This window comes from Aethalodelphis obliquidens, unplaced genomic scaffold, assembly GCF_003676395.1.
Source record: "Aethalodelphis obliquidens isolate GAN/ISIS:26980383/991018 unplaced genomic scaffold, ASM367639v1 scaffold37, whole genome shotgun sequence".
In the NCBI taxonomy this organism is placed as follows: domain Eukaryota; kingdom Metazoa; phylum Chordata; class Mammalia; order Artiodactyla; family Delphinidae; genus Aethalodelphis; species Aethalodelphis obliquidens.
The window spans coordinates 836,832-852,506 of NW_020837981.1; the positions used below are offsets into that span (position 1 = coordinate 836,832).

Below are 15,675 nucleotides of genomic sequence, written 5' to 3' on the forward strand. Positions count from 1 at the left end.
CCACCACCATGTCATCTAAATAATTATAGTAAGTGCAGCTTGCACCTCTGCTGGCAGTCTTCAAACAAACTGATAAAACAAGATCCTATGCCAATTTTTTTTTTCTTTTTGCGGTACGCGGGCCTCTCACTGTTGTGGCCTCTCCCGTTGCGGAGCACAGGCTCCGGACGCGCAGGTACAGCGGCCATGGCTCACGGGCCCAGCCACTCCGCGGCATGTGGGATCTTCCCAGACCGGGACACGAACCCGTGTCCCCTGCATCGGCAGGCGGACTCTCAACCACTGCTCCACCAGGGAAGCCCCTATGCCAATTTTTAAAAAGACAAAACTGACCCAAATAAAAGTCACATGCCGTGGAACACGCAGACTCATTACAACTTCCATTAGAATAAGCTACTTGAGTTGGTTTTGAAAAAAAAAAATATATATATATATATATATAGTGAAGCCCTAACCCCAATGTGAGGGCATTTGGAGGTAGGGCCTTTGGGATGTTATTAGTTTATGAGGGTAGAACCACTATATGAAGAGACAAAAATCATCTCTCTCTACCATGTGAAGAAACAGCAAGAAGGCAGCCATCTGCAAGCCAGGAAGAGTCCTCACCAGGAAGAGAATCAACTTGCACCTTGATCTTGGACTTCCTAGCCTTCAGAATGTGAGAAATAAATTTCTACTGTTTAAGCCAAAAAAAAAAAAAAAAGAAAAAAGTTGGTTTTGATACAATCAAGTATTGATATATTTGGGAAATTGTAAATGTCGGAATGTAAATTTTGCAAGCAGTTGTGCAAAAGTAAAACAATTCAGCCATACTAAAATCCACTTTAAATTCCTGTTGGGAAGGGCTACAGGATGTCTGAACTATTTTTTCTGTTTGTAGTTGCCCGAATATATTGGAGGAGTTTGGTAACTTCTGGTGCATTCAAAAGCAAATTACCTTTTGTGGAGGAAGAGGCGGGCTTTTCAAATAAAGCAATTAGTAGTTTTCTAATTTCCCAAGTGGATCTCCATTCACCGCCTACCTAACAGCAGGGCCATCCGAGCCCAAAGAATCATGTACATCTCTTAGGAGGAACCAATTGTGCTACTCTTAACGTGGTTTTCCTTCCGCAGCCTTAAAAACAAAAAAGGAAAACTAAAACTTTCCGAGTTTCTGAAGAGGTAATACATTGACACGGAAAAAACTTCGAACAGCACAAAATGGTGTATAAAGAAAAATAAATGATCTCCCATCATCCGCCACCTCCCTGTCCTCCCCAGAGGCAATCACTGGTTAAATTTTTTATTATGGAAAATTTCAGTTATATAGGTAGAGATATTGGAATGAGCCCGTGTATAACACAGCATCAGCAATGGAAAACACCCCACTGGCTTGTTTTATCCTCCTTCCATCAGTTTTTGTAGGAGTTATTTTAAAATAAATCCCAGACACTGGATCATTTTATCTGTCAAAACTTTTAGTATTTCGTCTTTTTTTTTTTTCCTTTCTCTCCTTCACATAACCACATTACTGTCATCACACCCAACAAGGTTAACGATAATTCCTTAATACCATCCAATATTCTCAGGGGTCACTTTTAACGGGTTCGGGATGGACAGAGGGAGAAAGAACTACGAAGGTAAGGACCGAGGGGATACAGGTGGCACAATAAAGAGCCGAGCTGACATCGCTCCAGGCCGCGACCGTGGATCGGTTGCCCAGCTCCCCGGGCCTCCCAGTTCCCGCTGTCATTAACTGCGCAGGTACAGCACCGGCCAGGACGGGTCGAGGGCCGCACGGAGCCGCGAGCTCCCAGCCTCCCGGCTCCCAGGCGGCGACCCTAGCAGGCCCGGCGCAGCTGTACAACCCACCGTCCCCTGGAGTCCCTGGAGGGGAAACGATTGACACAGCTGCCTGCACTGCGCCCCCGGCCCTCCCCCGTGGCACCTGCGTCTCCCGGCAGGGCCAGCAGCTGGAACTTGCTCCGGAGCCCGGGCCGTCCGGGTCCGCCGCCACCTCTCCTCCCGCTGCCAGCTCCCGCGCCGAGCTCTCAGCGCCGCGACCTCGCGGACCCGGACTACAACTCCCGTCGGGCCCCGCGGTCGGCCCAATGGCGGGCGCCGGAGCATGCGGGGCGCGGCGCCTGCGCGGCGGTTTGAGTAAGCAGCTGCGCGATTGGCTGCGGGGTCGGGCGGCCGCGCGGGGCCTGTGGGAAGCGGAGTGACGGAGCGAGCCGCTGTTGGAGGAAGGAGGTGGGGGCCGGGAGCGCAAATGGCGTTGAGATGGTTCAGGGCCCTGTTCAAACTCTAGCGCTGACCATTCACCGACGGAAGCGGCGGCGCAGGAGGCGGCGGCGGCCCATTGGGGGCACGTAGCGGGCTCTGGTACCAGCTCCGGCGGCGGCGGCGGCGGTAGCCAGGGAGGCCTAGGCCCGGGCCCGGCCGGCGGCGCTCGAGGCGGGGAGGGAAGTTGCGGTGCCGCCGCTCCTCCCCCCCCTCCACCGGGTTTCCTATTTACCGAGAGCGGAGTCGCGGGTTCTGACGGTGGCGGAGCCCTTTGCCTCTCTTCGCTCACCAGCCGGCCCCGTTCTCCCGCGCGGGGCTCCGGCGCCCGCCCGTGGGCCGTTGGGAGCGGGAGAGGCGGAGGCGGCCCGAGGCTAAAGCACTCGCCAGGCGCCGAGGGTAAGTGAGGTCTCGGGTGGCTGCCTAGGCCCGGAGCTTGTCGAGGGTGGGGGAGGCAGGGGTCCGGGAGGGGGTGATGGAAGTCTCTGTACCTCACCCACCCGGCCTCTGAGGAAGTTGGGCAGGGGAACGATCTGAAGAACTCTTTTCCCTTTTATTCTGAGTTCTTTCTGGGCTACGGCTGATTTAGTTCCCTCCCCAGGCGCGGTCAAGTGCGTTGGTTTCAGGCCGGAATTTTTTGCCGTCTTTCCTCCGCCCCTGGCCGCCGCGGAGGCCTTCCACTGCCCTGGGGATTCGGTGGCAGAGGCTTCCGGGGCGTCGGAAGCAACATCCCTTTCCTGGGAGGTGGGGGTGGGGAGGAGAAAAGTTGCGTGAGCTTCCCCGGGAGGGGGGCCGCCTCTCCCCGCCACCTCCTCGCGCACCGCCGCCCCCAGGTGAGGATTTCTGGGTGATGAGGTTTGGCTTTTCCGGCTTTCATTCCGTCGTGGAAGCCCCTAAGCCCTTGGAGATCTGAAAGACGCTGGATTTGGTTGGGGGTTAAGTGTGAGGACCTTTTATCCCAGCGCACTTCCCAGAAAATTCGACCTGGCTTTGGGCTGGGGCAAAGGCCCACCGACAGAAAAGACTTACTTGTGAATCATTCTTTCCTTTTTGGTTAGGGTAATCTTTGGCGTTTGAAGCCTGAGCAAGATAGCCTGTGTTCTTGAAGTATACTGAAAGTACAATGTCACATACGTCTACACACTTGTTTTTGAATTTCTGTGTGCTTTACACTCGAGGCTTGGATAATGCCATCACAATAGTTTGTCTAGTGACTTAAAAAAAAAAAAGACGTGGAAAACTGTAAAGACAGTCAAAGGTAGGGGATATTGTGTAATGAACTCCCATGTATTCATCTTTCAGATTCAACAGTTATTAACTCTAAACCAAATTTTTCTTACCTATGCACTTTCCATTCCACACCCCTTCAAGTTAGAGAATCACTGACATTATTGCATCAGTATTTCAGTATATATTTGTTAAAGACATGGGTTTTTTAAAAAAAACATAAGCATGATTTTCTTGTAACGAAATAATTCACTCCTTAATATCAAATATTCATCTGCAGACTTTCAAGTTGTAACAGTTAATGCTTTATGGTTCTCGGACCACTTTTGCCATGAGTTTTTCTGGTATGGGCCTAAAGTAGCCCAAGTCTAGATTTTTGGTTTGGCCTTTAGTCAGCATTTTTAGGTAATTACCGTGTTAGTGTATCCAAAACATTCCAGCTTTGTTGGTGTATGTGTAAATATAGATCTGTAGATCAGGGCTTTACATCCCAGGAGGAATGAAAAGAAATGACTTATTTTGTGTTTCTTGTACCTGCTAAATATACTTAGTTTTTTTAGCTATTCTTAACAAGAAAGACAAGATTTTTTAGTGTAAATCTACAGTAGAAGGGGAAATAGATTTCCCAATAGATTGTGAGATGTTAAAAGATTTTCGAACAATTACAAATTATTTTCTCTTAAAGCAGATGTGTATGATGACTAAATTAAGTATTATTTTGTCCAATTAGAATTGGCTTCTAACCAAAATATTAGAGGGGAAATTGCTTTACTAAATATGTATATGCACACATACATATATCAAACTGAGTTTATAGGGATTCCCTATAAATTGGGAGAATTTAAGTTGATAAAGGGAAACATAAACTACAGATTAAAACTTTGAAAAGTATAGGTCAAAATATCATTCTGATTGTTGTATTGTGTAAGAAATGGATAAGGATTGATAGTGTTTAAGAAGTACTTTAACTTGTTTTAAAAATGTTTGACTCTTGATTTACTGTCCTGAAATTTTTGTCCTAGTACTTAGTATGTAGGTAAATCAGATGAATCAATTTATCCTATCTTCAAGCAAAGAGGAAAATAAAGTTACATGTTTCTATTGCTTCTTTTAATAATCCATGGACCAGTCATTGTAATATGCTGGAGTTCACTAGCTCCAGCAAAAGAGCACAGCACTATGGAGACAAGGAAGGTAGAAGAAATACGGTTTCTTGCACTAAGGGAGATGACCAAGTAAGGAATATTTTTCAAGTCATAATTCATATTACATTAGGCCAAAAATCAGGTTTTTAAGGATGGGTTAAAAGCTGCAGGTTCTAATATGTGGGAAAATAGCACCATTTTTCTGACTTTTTCCCCCTTATATGAGTAAGTGCTCTGAAATTTCAAGGAACTATATTTAGTCAATTATTTGACATCTCTAAAATCCTGAAAAAAATTAACATTTTGTGCTTAAGATTTTATATTAAGGGTAATTAGCCTATTCAGATTATTTTTTATGGTAAAAGTGATATGAGAATAATAAGTAGATGAATTTGAAACTTTTAAAGAAATCAGTGTTCCAGTATAAGTTGGTTTTGTGAATGCTGGCTTATAAGTTGGTTAGTTGTTAGGCTTTCTTATTCTGAAAGTAGCAAATGAATATGTACTCGTAAAAAAGATTAACAGAAGTATGTAGAGTAAAAAATGAGCCCCTCTCTGTATACTCCCTCCCCTTATTTAACCGTTTTTAAAGATTTGTACCTTGAATGTGGAAAAGCCATATGGGGAGAAAAGCCATATTTACTTGTTAAATATTTGGTGATTATATATTTTCTTACTTTTTTTTTCACAGAGAATATGAAACAGGTGTCAAAATGACATCCAGATTTGGGAAAACATACAGTAGGAAAGGAGGAAATGGCAGTTCAAAGTTTGATGAAGTCTTTTCCAACAAACGGACCACCCTTAGCACAAAGTGGGGAGAGACCACATTTATGGCTAAATTAGGACAGAAGAGGCCCAATTTCAAACCGGATATCCAAGAAATTCCGAAGAAACCTAAGATGGAAGAAGAAGACACTGGAGATCCTTTTGGATTTGACAGTGATGACGAGTCTCTACCAGTTTCTTCAAAGAATTTAGCCCAGGGTAAAGGTTCCTCTTATTCAGAATCTAGTGAAGCTGCTCAGCTGGAAGACGTCACTTCTGTACTTGAAACTAATAGCAAAATTAGTCATGTGATGGGTGAAGACATTGTTGTATCTGATAAATGCTTACGTTTGGAGGATACTTTGCTTGGGAAAGAAAAGAGCACAAACCGTGTCTTAGATGATGATGCAAGCAGAAGTAGCTGTGCTAAATTAATTACTTCAGGTAAGTTTTGATTTTCTTTATTCTGAGCCAGGAGAGCTTTGTGTAAGCTAATATTTAGTTAAATGATTTTGATTTAGATTCTGAAATATTACACCTCTTGGGGGTTTTTTTCTGCATTAATAATTAATGGGGACCAAAGATAATTTTGTAGAAGAGATTTAAGAAATTAAAGAAACCAATTAGGAGTTGAAATTTTACTTAAGCAACTTGGAAATTAATGTTTCCAGACTGTACCCACAGTACATTTTGGGAGTGATCTTTCATTAATCCTTAACTCCAATTGAAGTAAGAAACATCTTTTTGTTGTGTTGGGATTGCACAGTATCTCATTTCTATTACTGTGGAGGATTTGGATGGTTACTGATAATGAAACTGAGATGAGCGTTTACAATGAGGATTAAGTTTAGGAGTTAACACTTTCTTCCAAAACTAGGAAGATTAAGGAAGTATGGAGTGGAAACAAAGAATTGAGCAAATTGAAATTAGTTTGGAGTCTGGTGCCAGTAGCAACTTGTATTAATAGATTTTCATCCACAAAACCAGTTGTATTTTTAAAATGTTAATTTGTAAACCTGGCATCTAGTGTTTGTTCTTAAAACAATGTATTTTATCAGTTGTACCCCAACTCGTTTTTTTTCCCTCACTGGTGAGGGAACTAAGATCTCGCATGCTGCGCAGCCTTTAAAAAAAAAGTTACAGAGAGCTCATATTTTAAAAGGAGGTAAAGACAAAACTTTCCTATTTCGGAATTCTGTAGAGGAATTTGTCCTTTGGGGGCTTACTATAAGGCACCTCAAATACTTTGCCTTGCATAGTTTTACAAAAACTCCTGAACATTTTTCACTCTTTTTCTCACCCTTGGATGAGAGGATGAGCCAGCTGTTACTGTCATTCCCTTGGTCCTCCTGGTTAATTCTGATTTGGCTCTTCTTATCCTTTTCCTACATTTCCCCTGAAACATTGTTCATAAATTAAGGTTAGGTTAAATTTTCATTAGAAAACAGAGCATAAAAGCTGTTTTCCAGATAAGCTCCTAAAAGTGTATTCTAATCATAGAACCATTGAGCCAAAATGAACTTTAATTCAGCTTTCCTTGTTTTATAGATGAGACTCAAAAAGATTAAGTAACAGTCCAAGTTTGGGTAGTGGCAGAATTGGAATGAGATTCATTTATTGATTTTTTTCAAAACGCACACCTACTTTGTGTCCTCCACTGTGCCAGGCTCTGGGAATGCTGTTCCAGTCAGTTATCCAGTGTTCTAGTCCTCAGTATGGGACAGATAGGCTGGAGGAGGGAAGATGAGGCTGGGGAAGTGGTGAAACTGGTCAAGGTGCGCAGACACAAGCTTTCCCAAGTGCTGTCTTTGGAGGAGAGGGGGGCATCACTGGCAGGCAGAGGGTATCATCAATAGGATAAATGTTTAGGTACAGGGAGAACAGGAACTTGGAAGTGAAATATTCATAGGCAGCAATTGCTTATATAGTTTTGCTCATGTTACATCTATATATATCCAGAGTGCCATTTGAAGTTGTTCACTGGGAACTGGAAACATAATTTTCTGTAGAAATGAGGTATTAGCTTCCCAGTATAATGTAGCTAAATTGTAGTTCTGGTGCTGATACTGTGGACTGACTGGAAATCCAAACTCCATTGTAATGGGTTTGTGAGGGGAAAATATATACTAAAATAGAGAAAATAGATGTTCAAGAACATCTTGTTCCTCTTCCTTCTTTCTTCGCAAGGCACCCTTAGTAGAAAGGGAATGGTGTAGCACTATAAATATTTCTTACTTTCTCCTCTCCCTCACCCATCCAGAGCTGCAGCAACCCTGGTAGCTTGCTATAGGATAAGAAGGGAACTTTGAAGGAGTGCATTTAATTCTCATGGTCTTATCCTATCCCTAAGATGTAAAAGTTATTGTTCTTATAAACCCTGTATAAGTTCATGTTTATAAGTTGGTTATAGTTCTGAGAATACTTCAATACATGATGAGCTTCCTTTTTTGCCCGTCTTCTCTAAAATTTGGGCATTTCTCTGTGCCTAGACTCTTTTCTTGCATTATGTCTGTCAGATTGTCATTGCCTTTGCTATCATTCAGAAAACCTTCTCATTTTAGCTGAAGTTTAGAAATTCAAACCTAAGGTTTTGATAAAAGGAGTCTCTGTAAATCTAGAGTGGTTCCTAAACCTTTTTTGAATTAGAGATCTTTTGAGAATGATAAAATTTTGGACTTCAGATAAAAGTGCTGTACACCTATTTTGGTCTCAGAAATTCTTTGCAGGTCATGTACAGGAAATTTTATGATTATTCTGTTCAAAGTTTCTTTGGTATCCTTCCAGTGGAATGTTCCTGCTCATTCATACCATTTTTGCTGCAGAATTATATCACATCAGTGAAAAGGACTTATCCAAGCTCAGACTTACTATATCATATCTCCTGGCATTAAGTTTTAAAGTAGATCTCTTTATGGCGTAGTATGTGGTTAATTTTTAGGTACTATTAAAATTCTTTGTTTTAAATATTTCATACCAGATAGTGCTTTTTAAGATTATGGCTTACTTGAAGAGGAAACCCAGAATGAGGTCATGATAAAATATGATGGTTGCTATTTTCCAAATAGGTGCTTGGTGGGTAAGGGAACCAGAAGCAAGATTACAAACTGAATGAGAACTACAGGGAAGGACTGAGTTGCTAAAACATCCTAACCTTGATTTAAGAAAAAAAACTTTTTAGTGTGGAACTTTCAGACACACAAAAATAGAATGTTAAAAAGAATGTCATGTACCTGTTTTCTAGCTTCAACAGTTGTCAGTATATGGCAAATCTTGTTCCATCTATTGTAGACACTACTCTCTCTGCCTCCTGGATTTTTTTAAAAATTTATTTAATTTAATTAATTTATTTATTTTTGGCTACGTTGTGTCTTTGTTGCTGAGCACAGGCTTTCTCTAGTTGGGTGAGCGGGGGCTACTCTTCATTGCGGTGCGCGGGCTTCTCGTTGTGGTGGCTTCTCCTGTGGAGCACGGGCTCTAAGGTGCGAGGGCTCAGTAGTTGTGGCGCACGGGCTTATTTGCTCCGCGGCATGTGGGATCTTCCCAGACAAGGGCTCGAACCTGTGTACCCTGCATTGGCAGGCGGATTCTTAGCCACTGTGCCATTAGGGAAGTCCCTCTCCTGGATTATTTTAAAGCAGCTTCAGGATTTGTTATTTTATCTGTAGATACTTCAGTTGCAGTTATCATTAAAGCCAGTGAATCCTCAAACAAGTGCGACACTTAAAAATGACTTTTAGCAGGGCCTAAAACTTTGACCTTTTGAGAGATCTTGGAGTACTCTTATAAAGTTTGGAATCCAGGGCTATGTGCATTAGGCGTAAAAGAAAGCTTCTCTTGCCTTTTATATGCAGCTACTTCTATTTTCCATCTTTGTGCTTTCTGCTACAGGTTTTTAATCTGGGCTCCAGAATAAAGTGTGTAAAGACTTGTATTTCTATTTGGCACACTTTCCTTGCTAGCCAGCTGGGATTCAGTCTACATTTCCTGCCAAATATTGAGATAACTATGGCATAGGCTCTTAATTTGCATGACTGTCTTTGTAGCCAATAAAATTTTTTCCATTTGCTTAAAGCTGTACTGAGTATTTGTATAAGTTAGAGGGCTGTTACTGTCAGGAAATTAGCAACTTTGATTTAGAACTGAAGAGGTTTTTAGAAAGGGAAATGAATTGTTCTCGTCCTGAAAGCTTAAAGTAGGCCAGGAACTTGTGACCTGAGAGGAGATTGTCATCTACTCATTGGATAAAGTACAGGTGATTAATAAGGATTACTAAAGAATTCTGCAAGTACAGCATCAGCAAGAGTTACCTGCCTTCATTTAGATATTGAATGTATTTGTCATATAGAATATACCTGTCGTACCTGAAATCAGCTTCTTTTAAGAGAAGAGGATAAGGGACTTCCCTGGTGGTCCAGTGGTTAAGACTCTGTGCTTCCACTGCAGGGGGCATGGGTTCAATCCCTGGTCGGGAAACTAAGCTCCTGCAAGGTGCAAAGCTGGCCAAAAAAGAAAAAAAAAAAAAGAAGAGGAGAAGATGCCTGTTGTTACTTTGTTCTAAGCCCTTTATGTATCAGTTGCTCTTTAATCACAACTATTTAAGGCAGGTGTTATTCCCATTTTAGAGGGGGTAAAGCATAGTTCAGAGAAGTCGAATAACTTGAACTATTAAGTGGAAGATCTGAGAAACATCCAAAGTGTTCTTTTCGTACAGTGCTGCTGTATTCTGATGTGAGTGAACTTAATTTTATCATATTTAAAGCTTTATATTTAACAGACTGTCACTATACAATGAGTTTTCTCTTGATGTTGGAAATAACTTTGACAACAAATTATGGATTATCTTTTGCCTCTGTTTAAGTAATTTTCTTTTTAATAAGAATAGAGGCCAAACTACCTATAATACTTGCTGAAGAAAGCTGACCTTATTTTTATAGTTAATAGGTATCTTCTGTTTGTTAATTTTTTGTTCTGTATGGAAATTTAACAATATGCAAATTCTGAGACACTGTAATTTCAAGTAAATACATTTTGTTTTAAAGTAGAGCTTTAGTTTCTTGTAAAGGAGTTTCTTTGTGAAAGGAGGTTCATTCTTAGCGTTTGAGCAGTAACACAAGCGCAGGTAATCACTAATAAGTTTCTTCTCAGATCCAGGTTGAATACCAGCCATGAGCTGGTACAAGAAAACCGTAAGCATAGTCTCTGTCCTCTAGGGATGGAACTGTTGACTTCTGCTGGCTATGATAAATAAGTATTTCTAAAACAATGGCAACATTTTTGTAATGTTTGTTGTTTTTCAGAGCATTTTCAACATGTATTCCATATTCTTAGAATTTAGAACAAGATGATGCACTGTATATTTTTATGGTTCAGCCCCTGACTCTTTAGGAAATAGTCCTCAACTTTTCCAGACCTCTGGTGGTAGAGGAGGATGAATTTTTCATAAGTAGTTGTGGGGATGCCTTCCTTCCAACCATCCAACTATAATTTCAGTGTCTTCTGTATGCCGGGTGTTGGGTGTATGTCCATGAAAAAGATCTTGCTTTTTCACATTCTAGTGGGCAAGATGGATTGAATAAAGAATAAGACAGATTGAATAAAGACAAACATTTTCTGCAGAAAATGACAGAAAAATATAGGATGCTGTGAAATATAGGCTAATTTACCTGGTCTGAGTGAGGCCTGGGGGCAAGACTGACATTTGACTTGAGACCTGCTGGTGACTGGGAAAGGATAAAAGTGAACCTGCTTGGTGATGTGGGCTATAAGGAAGGAGACATCAAGAATGAATCCCAGGTATCTGATGTGAGCAACTGAGTATGTTGTAGTGTCATTCATTGAGATAAGGGGACATTTATGAGGGGAAGTTCGTGAGTTCAGTTTTGGATACATTGAGTTTAAGATATTTGTGAGATATGTTCAAGAGGCAGCAGGATCTGCTGGTATGGAACTTCTTAGATAAGAAGTCTTGGTTAGCGATGATAAATTTGTGAATCAGCATATAAATGTTATTTGAAAGTACAGGATTAGAAGTCATTACAGAGAATGTAAGGAGAAGTACTGAACTGTGAAGAACTTGCAATACTTAATGGATGGAGAAAAGAGGAAGAAAAACTAGATAAGGAAATTGAGTAGGAGAAACTAGAGTACCTGAAGGAAAATCATGTGAGTGATATTTTATAGAACCCAACAGAAAAGTGTTTCATGAAGGATCTACTGAATTGGAATTCCTGCTGTAAAATCAATGAAAATGAGGACTGCAAAATAGGCATTGGATTTTACAGCTTGGATAGAAGTGGTCTGAGCAGTGAGTACACAGCTAGGAAATGGGGTTGGCAAGTGTACACAACTTGTTAAAGATGTTTGAAGGAGAGAAGAAAAGGGGCAGCTAGAGATAAATGAGGGGTTCTGGAAAGTTTGATTACACAAGGGAGCCTTGAAGCGTAGGATCCAAAACCCAGGGGGAGAGTGGTCTTAGGAGAAGGGATGCTGCATTTCTTGGCTAGGAGGAAAGGTGGGTGAAAATGTGAGTTTAATGGGAAGATGGAAGATGAGGTGGTTTATGAACAAAAGCTTCTTTTTTTTTCTTTCTTTCCATAAAGTGGCAAAAGAAGTCATCTCTGAAAGGGAGATAGAAAAAAGGATGGGTATGTGGTGGCTGGAGGGGAGGAGCAGAGGGTTCAAATAGATGTTGCAGAAAGTGGAAAAGGAGGGAGCTGTCTAGGGAGAAAGTAGAATTTCTGGACATTATTGATGCCTTAGTTGAAGTTTGTATCACTGAAAACTCATGGTTGCTGATCTCCCCATTGAGTATGTGTGTTTCCCCCTCTTCTTTAGTAGGCCCTATTAGCCAGAACCTGCACAAAATACAGAATTGGATAGAATAATGAGAATTACCCTGGACTGGCATTTTGTCTGAGTAGATATGGAATGAACAGATAGAGAAGAAAGAATTTAGGTTATCAACCAGAGAGTGACTGAAATGATGGTCTGTGCAGTTTAAAGTTTACTAACTGGACAGGGTGGGTGGGTAGGAGAAAGGAGAGAAGAGAGGTCAGTATACTGAGAGTCTTATTAAATAAAAGCCAAGAATAGGATTACTGGAACAAGCAAGTTGGATAGTTGGTAGTGATTAAAATATGGGTTATCTGATTTTTTAATATTTGAAAGTTGAAGCATTTTAGGACATGACAAGTTCCTGGATGAAACTGTGAACTGGTGGCACAGATGGAATGTAGAAGACTGTTGATGGGAGAAGATTAAGAAACTGGGAGGTTAGGGGTTTGGAATTTGGTGGAATTCAGGATGATAGCGAAAGTGGCATGCAGGGGTAGATTATAAATCTTTGTGTAAAATCCTTTAATGAAGAATAAGGTTGTTAGATGACAGATATGAGGAATATTAGAGGGTAACTAGGTGGCACAAGCCTCAAAGGAATGGGCTTTTATAAGAGTGGGGAGTAGTAATAGTTTTATAAAGGGCAAGCCATCCTTCTCTGAGATACTAGAGGGCACTGCAGGAGAAGTAGCATCCTTAGGTTTCAGTTAGGACAAGGAGGTGATAGAGGGCATGACCCCCAGGTGTGTGTGAGTTTGCTCTTCACTGAGGCCTGAATACTCTGGACTTAAAAGGTATGGGGGGTGGGGGTAGTGGGTTGTTGGATTAGGAGATGGGAAAGAAGTGCAGGTACATTTTGAGTGTTAGAGTACAGGAGGAGGTAGATGACAAGATGTATTTGCCTTCTCATATATTTTTAAAGTTTTCATCTTGATTTATCAGTCAAGGTCGCACTTGGAAACATGGCATGCCCCAGTTAGGCTCAAACCGGGAGGGTTTTAGGCTATTTACAAAGGTGTGGGAGGAATGTTAGGGAAAGCCTAGCCTGGGTTAGCTGCAGTGAAGCTATTATCACCCAGTTTCACAGGGGCAAGGGATTAATTGGGCCATTTAGAGGCCACCTTAAGAAGAGCAGTATCCTTCTTTTGAAGGGGCCTCATAAGGAGGGTGCTTGAGGATAAAGTATTTGAACCTAACTCTTGCTCCTTCCCTCCTCTGTCCTGAGGCTCCTCATAGATGGAACCCGAGGGAAGCCTGAGGGTAAGGAAACTTTGTTACAGGTCAGCCTCCCGGGGCTGAGATCAGGGTGGAGAGTACATCTGGAAGGGCAAGTAGAAGATAACTGGTGCAATATCAAAAAAAAAAAAAAAAAAAAAGTGGAAATGTACACAATTAGGTAATCATTATCAAGATAGAGACTACTTCCCTCTTGTCAAAAGCTCTTTCATGCTCCTTTGTGGTGGGTCCCTTCTCCCACCACCAACCCTGGCATCTACTGATCTGTTTTCTGTTCCTGCAGCCTTGTTTTTTCCAAAATTTCATATACCTGAGGTCATAGAGTATGTAGCAGTTTCAGTCTGGCTTTTTTCATTTAGCATAATGCTTTTAAGAGTATTCCACGTTGTTGCATGTTTCAGGTTTTTTTTTAACATCTTTATTGGAGTATAATTGCTTTACAATGGTGTGTTAGTTTCTGCTTTATAACAAAGTGAATCAGTTATACATATACGTATGTCCCCAGATCTCTTCCCTGTTGCATCTTCCTCCCTCCCACCCTCCCTATCCCACCCCTCTAGGTGGTCACAAAGCACCGAGCTGATCTCCCTGTGCTATGCGGCTGCTTCCCACTAGCTATCTATTTTGCGTTTGGTAGTGTATATATGTCCATGCCAAAAATATGGAACGCTTCACGAATTTGCGTGTCATCCTTGCGCAGGGGCCATGCTAATCTTCTGTGTATCGTTCCAATTTTAGTATATGTGCTGCCGAAGCGAGCACTGTATCAGTATTTTTATTGTTGACTAGTATTCCATTGTACGTACCACAATCCATTCACTAGTTGAAGGACATTTGGGTTTTCAGTTTTTGGTGATTATGAATGAAGTTGCTTACAATTCCATTTAGGTTTTTGTGTAGAGATATGTCCATATTCCTCTTGGGGCAAGTACCTAGCCTAGGTGTGGATTGCTGGTCACGAAAATACTGAAATGCTTGCAAAGGATATACATTTTCTGTAAAATAATAAATAATATAATTTCCTGTAAATATTGGCATTTTAAAATAAAACTGACATGCAATAGGTATCATAGTGATTTCTTTAACTTTTTTATTGTAAAATAAAACACAGATACAGAAAATCACACAATATAATAAAATATCTAGAAATACATGTTTTGCTTAGTGAATTATTATAAGAGCAACACTGTTGTAACCACCACCCACATCAAGGAACAGAAGAGTGCCAGCCACTCCAGAAGCTCTTCCTTGTGTCCCCTCCTTCACCTCAAAGTAATTGCTATCCTGTTTTTTATTGTAATCACCTCTTGCTTACAAATACATAAGTATTTGCTGTTCACTTTCACACATTAAAAAAAAACAAGTTTTTCTTTAACAGCCAGAAGATTTACAGCACCCTTTATCCTTTTTGAAATTGTATTTCTATCCCACTTGCCCTTTAGAATTTTATCCTAATGAATATGTCTTTTTTTTTTTGGCTGCTTTGGGTCTTTGTTGCTGCACGTGGGCTTTCTCTAGTTGCGGCGAGCGGGGGCTACTCTTCGTTGCGGTGCACAGGCTTCTCATTGCGGTGGCTTCTCTTGTTGTGGCTCGCGGGCCCTAGGATGCACAGACTTCAGTAGTTGTGGCATGTGGGCTCAGTAGTTGTGGCTTGTGGGCTCTAGAGTGCAGGCTCAGTAGTTGTGGCGCACGGGCTTAGTTGCTCTGTGGCATGTGGGATCTTCCCGGACCAGGGCTCGAACCCGTGTCCCCTGCATGGGCAGGCGGACTCTCAACCACTGCGCCACCAGGGAAGCCCCCTGAATATGTCTTTTTTTTTTTTCCCCTGGTACGCGGGCCTCTCACTGTTGTGGCCTCTCCCGTTGCGGAGCACAGGCTCCGGACGCGCAGGCTCAGCGGCCATGGCTCACGGGCCCAGCCGCTACGCGGCATGTGGGGATCTTCCTGGAGCGGGGCATGAACCCGTGTCCCCTGCATTGGCATGCGGACTCTCAACCACTGCGCCACCAGGGAAGCCCCTGAATATGTCTTCTAACGGTCATCTTTTCATAATTCTTTGTACAAAAATATGTTTATAAATTTAAATGTAAACTTTTAAGAATTTTCTGTGATTCTGATGCTTTAAGTATTTAAAAATTCTTCTAGATTAAGTTATGACCACAATTATTAGTGTATAATTGATCAAATGTGATTGCTGTGAGTC

The 15,675-nt window shown here is 41.7% G+C and overlaps 1 protein-coding gene and 1 non-coding gene across 5 annotated transcripts in view; one reads left to right on the top strand and one right to left on the bottom strand.

Annotated features, from left to right (window-relative positions):
* The first annotated feature begins 2,213 nt into the window (after positions 1-2,213).
* WAPL (WAPL cohesin release factor) overlaps positions 2,214-15,675 on the top strand; it is a 77,090-nt gene continuing 63,628 nt past the window's right edge. For 2 of the 4 annotated variants that reach the window (XM_027129685.1, XM_027129686.1), the window contains exons 1-2: positions 2,214-2,661; positions 5,326-5,846. In XM_027129685.1, coding sequence (XP_026985486.1) covers positions 5,348-5,846 — 499 coding nt within the window. In that variant the 5' untranslated portion in view covers positions 2,214-2,661; positions 5,326-5,347. Of the gene's footprint in view, positions 2,662-4,623; positions 4,725-5,325; positions 5,847-15,675 lie in introns of those variants that run through there. The other 2 variants (XM_027129683.1, XM_027129682.1) reach the window with 2 other exon arrangements.
* LOC113632687 (U6 spliceosomal RNA) lies at positions 14,128-14,234 on the bottom strand. The gene has a single exon (XR_003437925.1). It is a non-coding gene; the product is annotated as a U6 spliceosomal RNA (small nuclear RNA).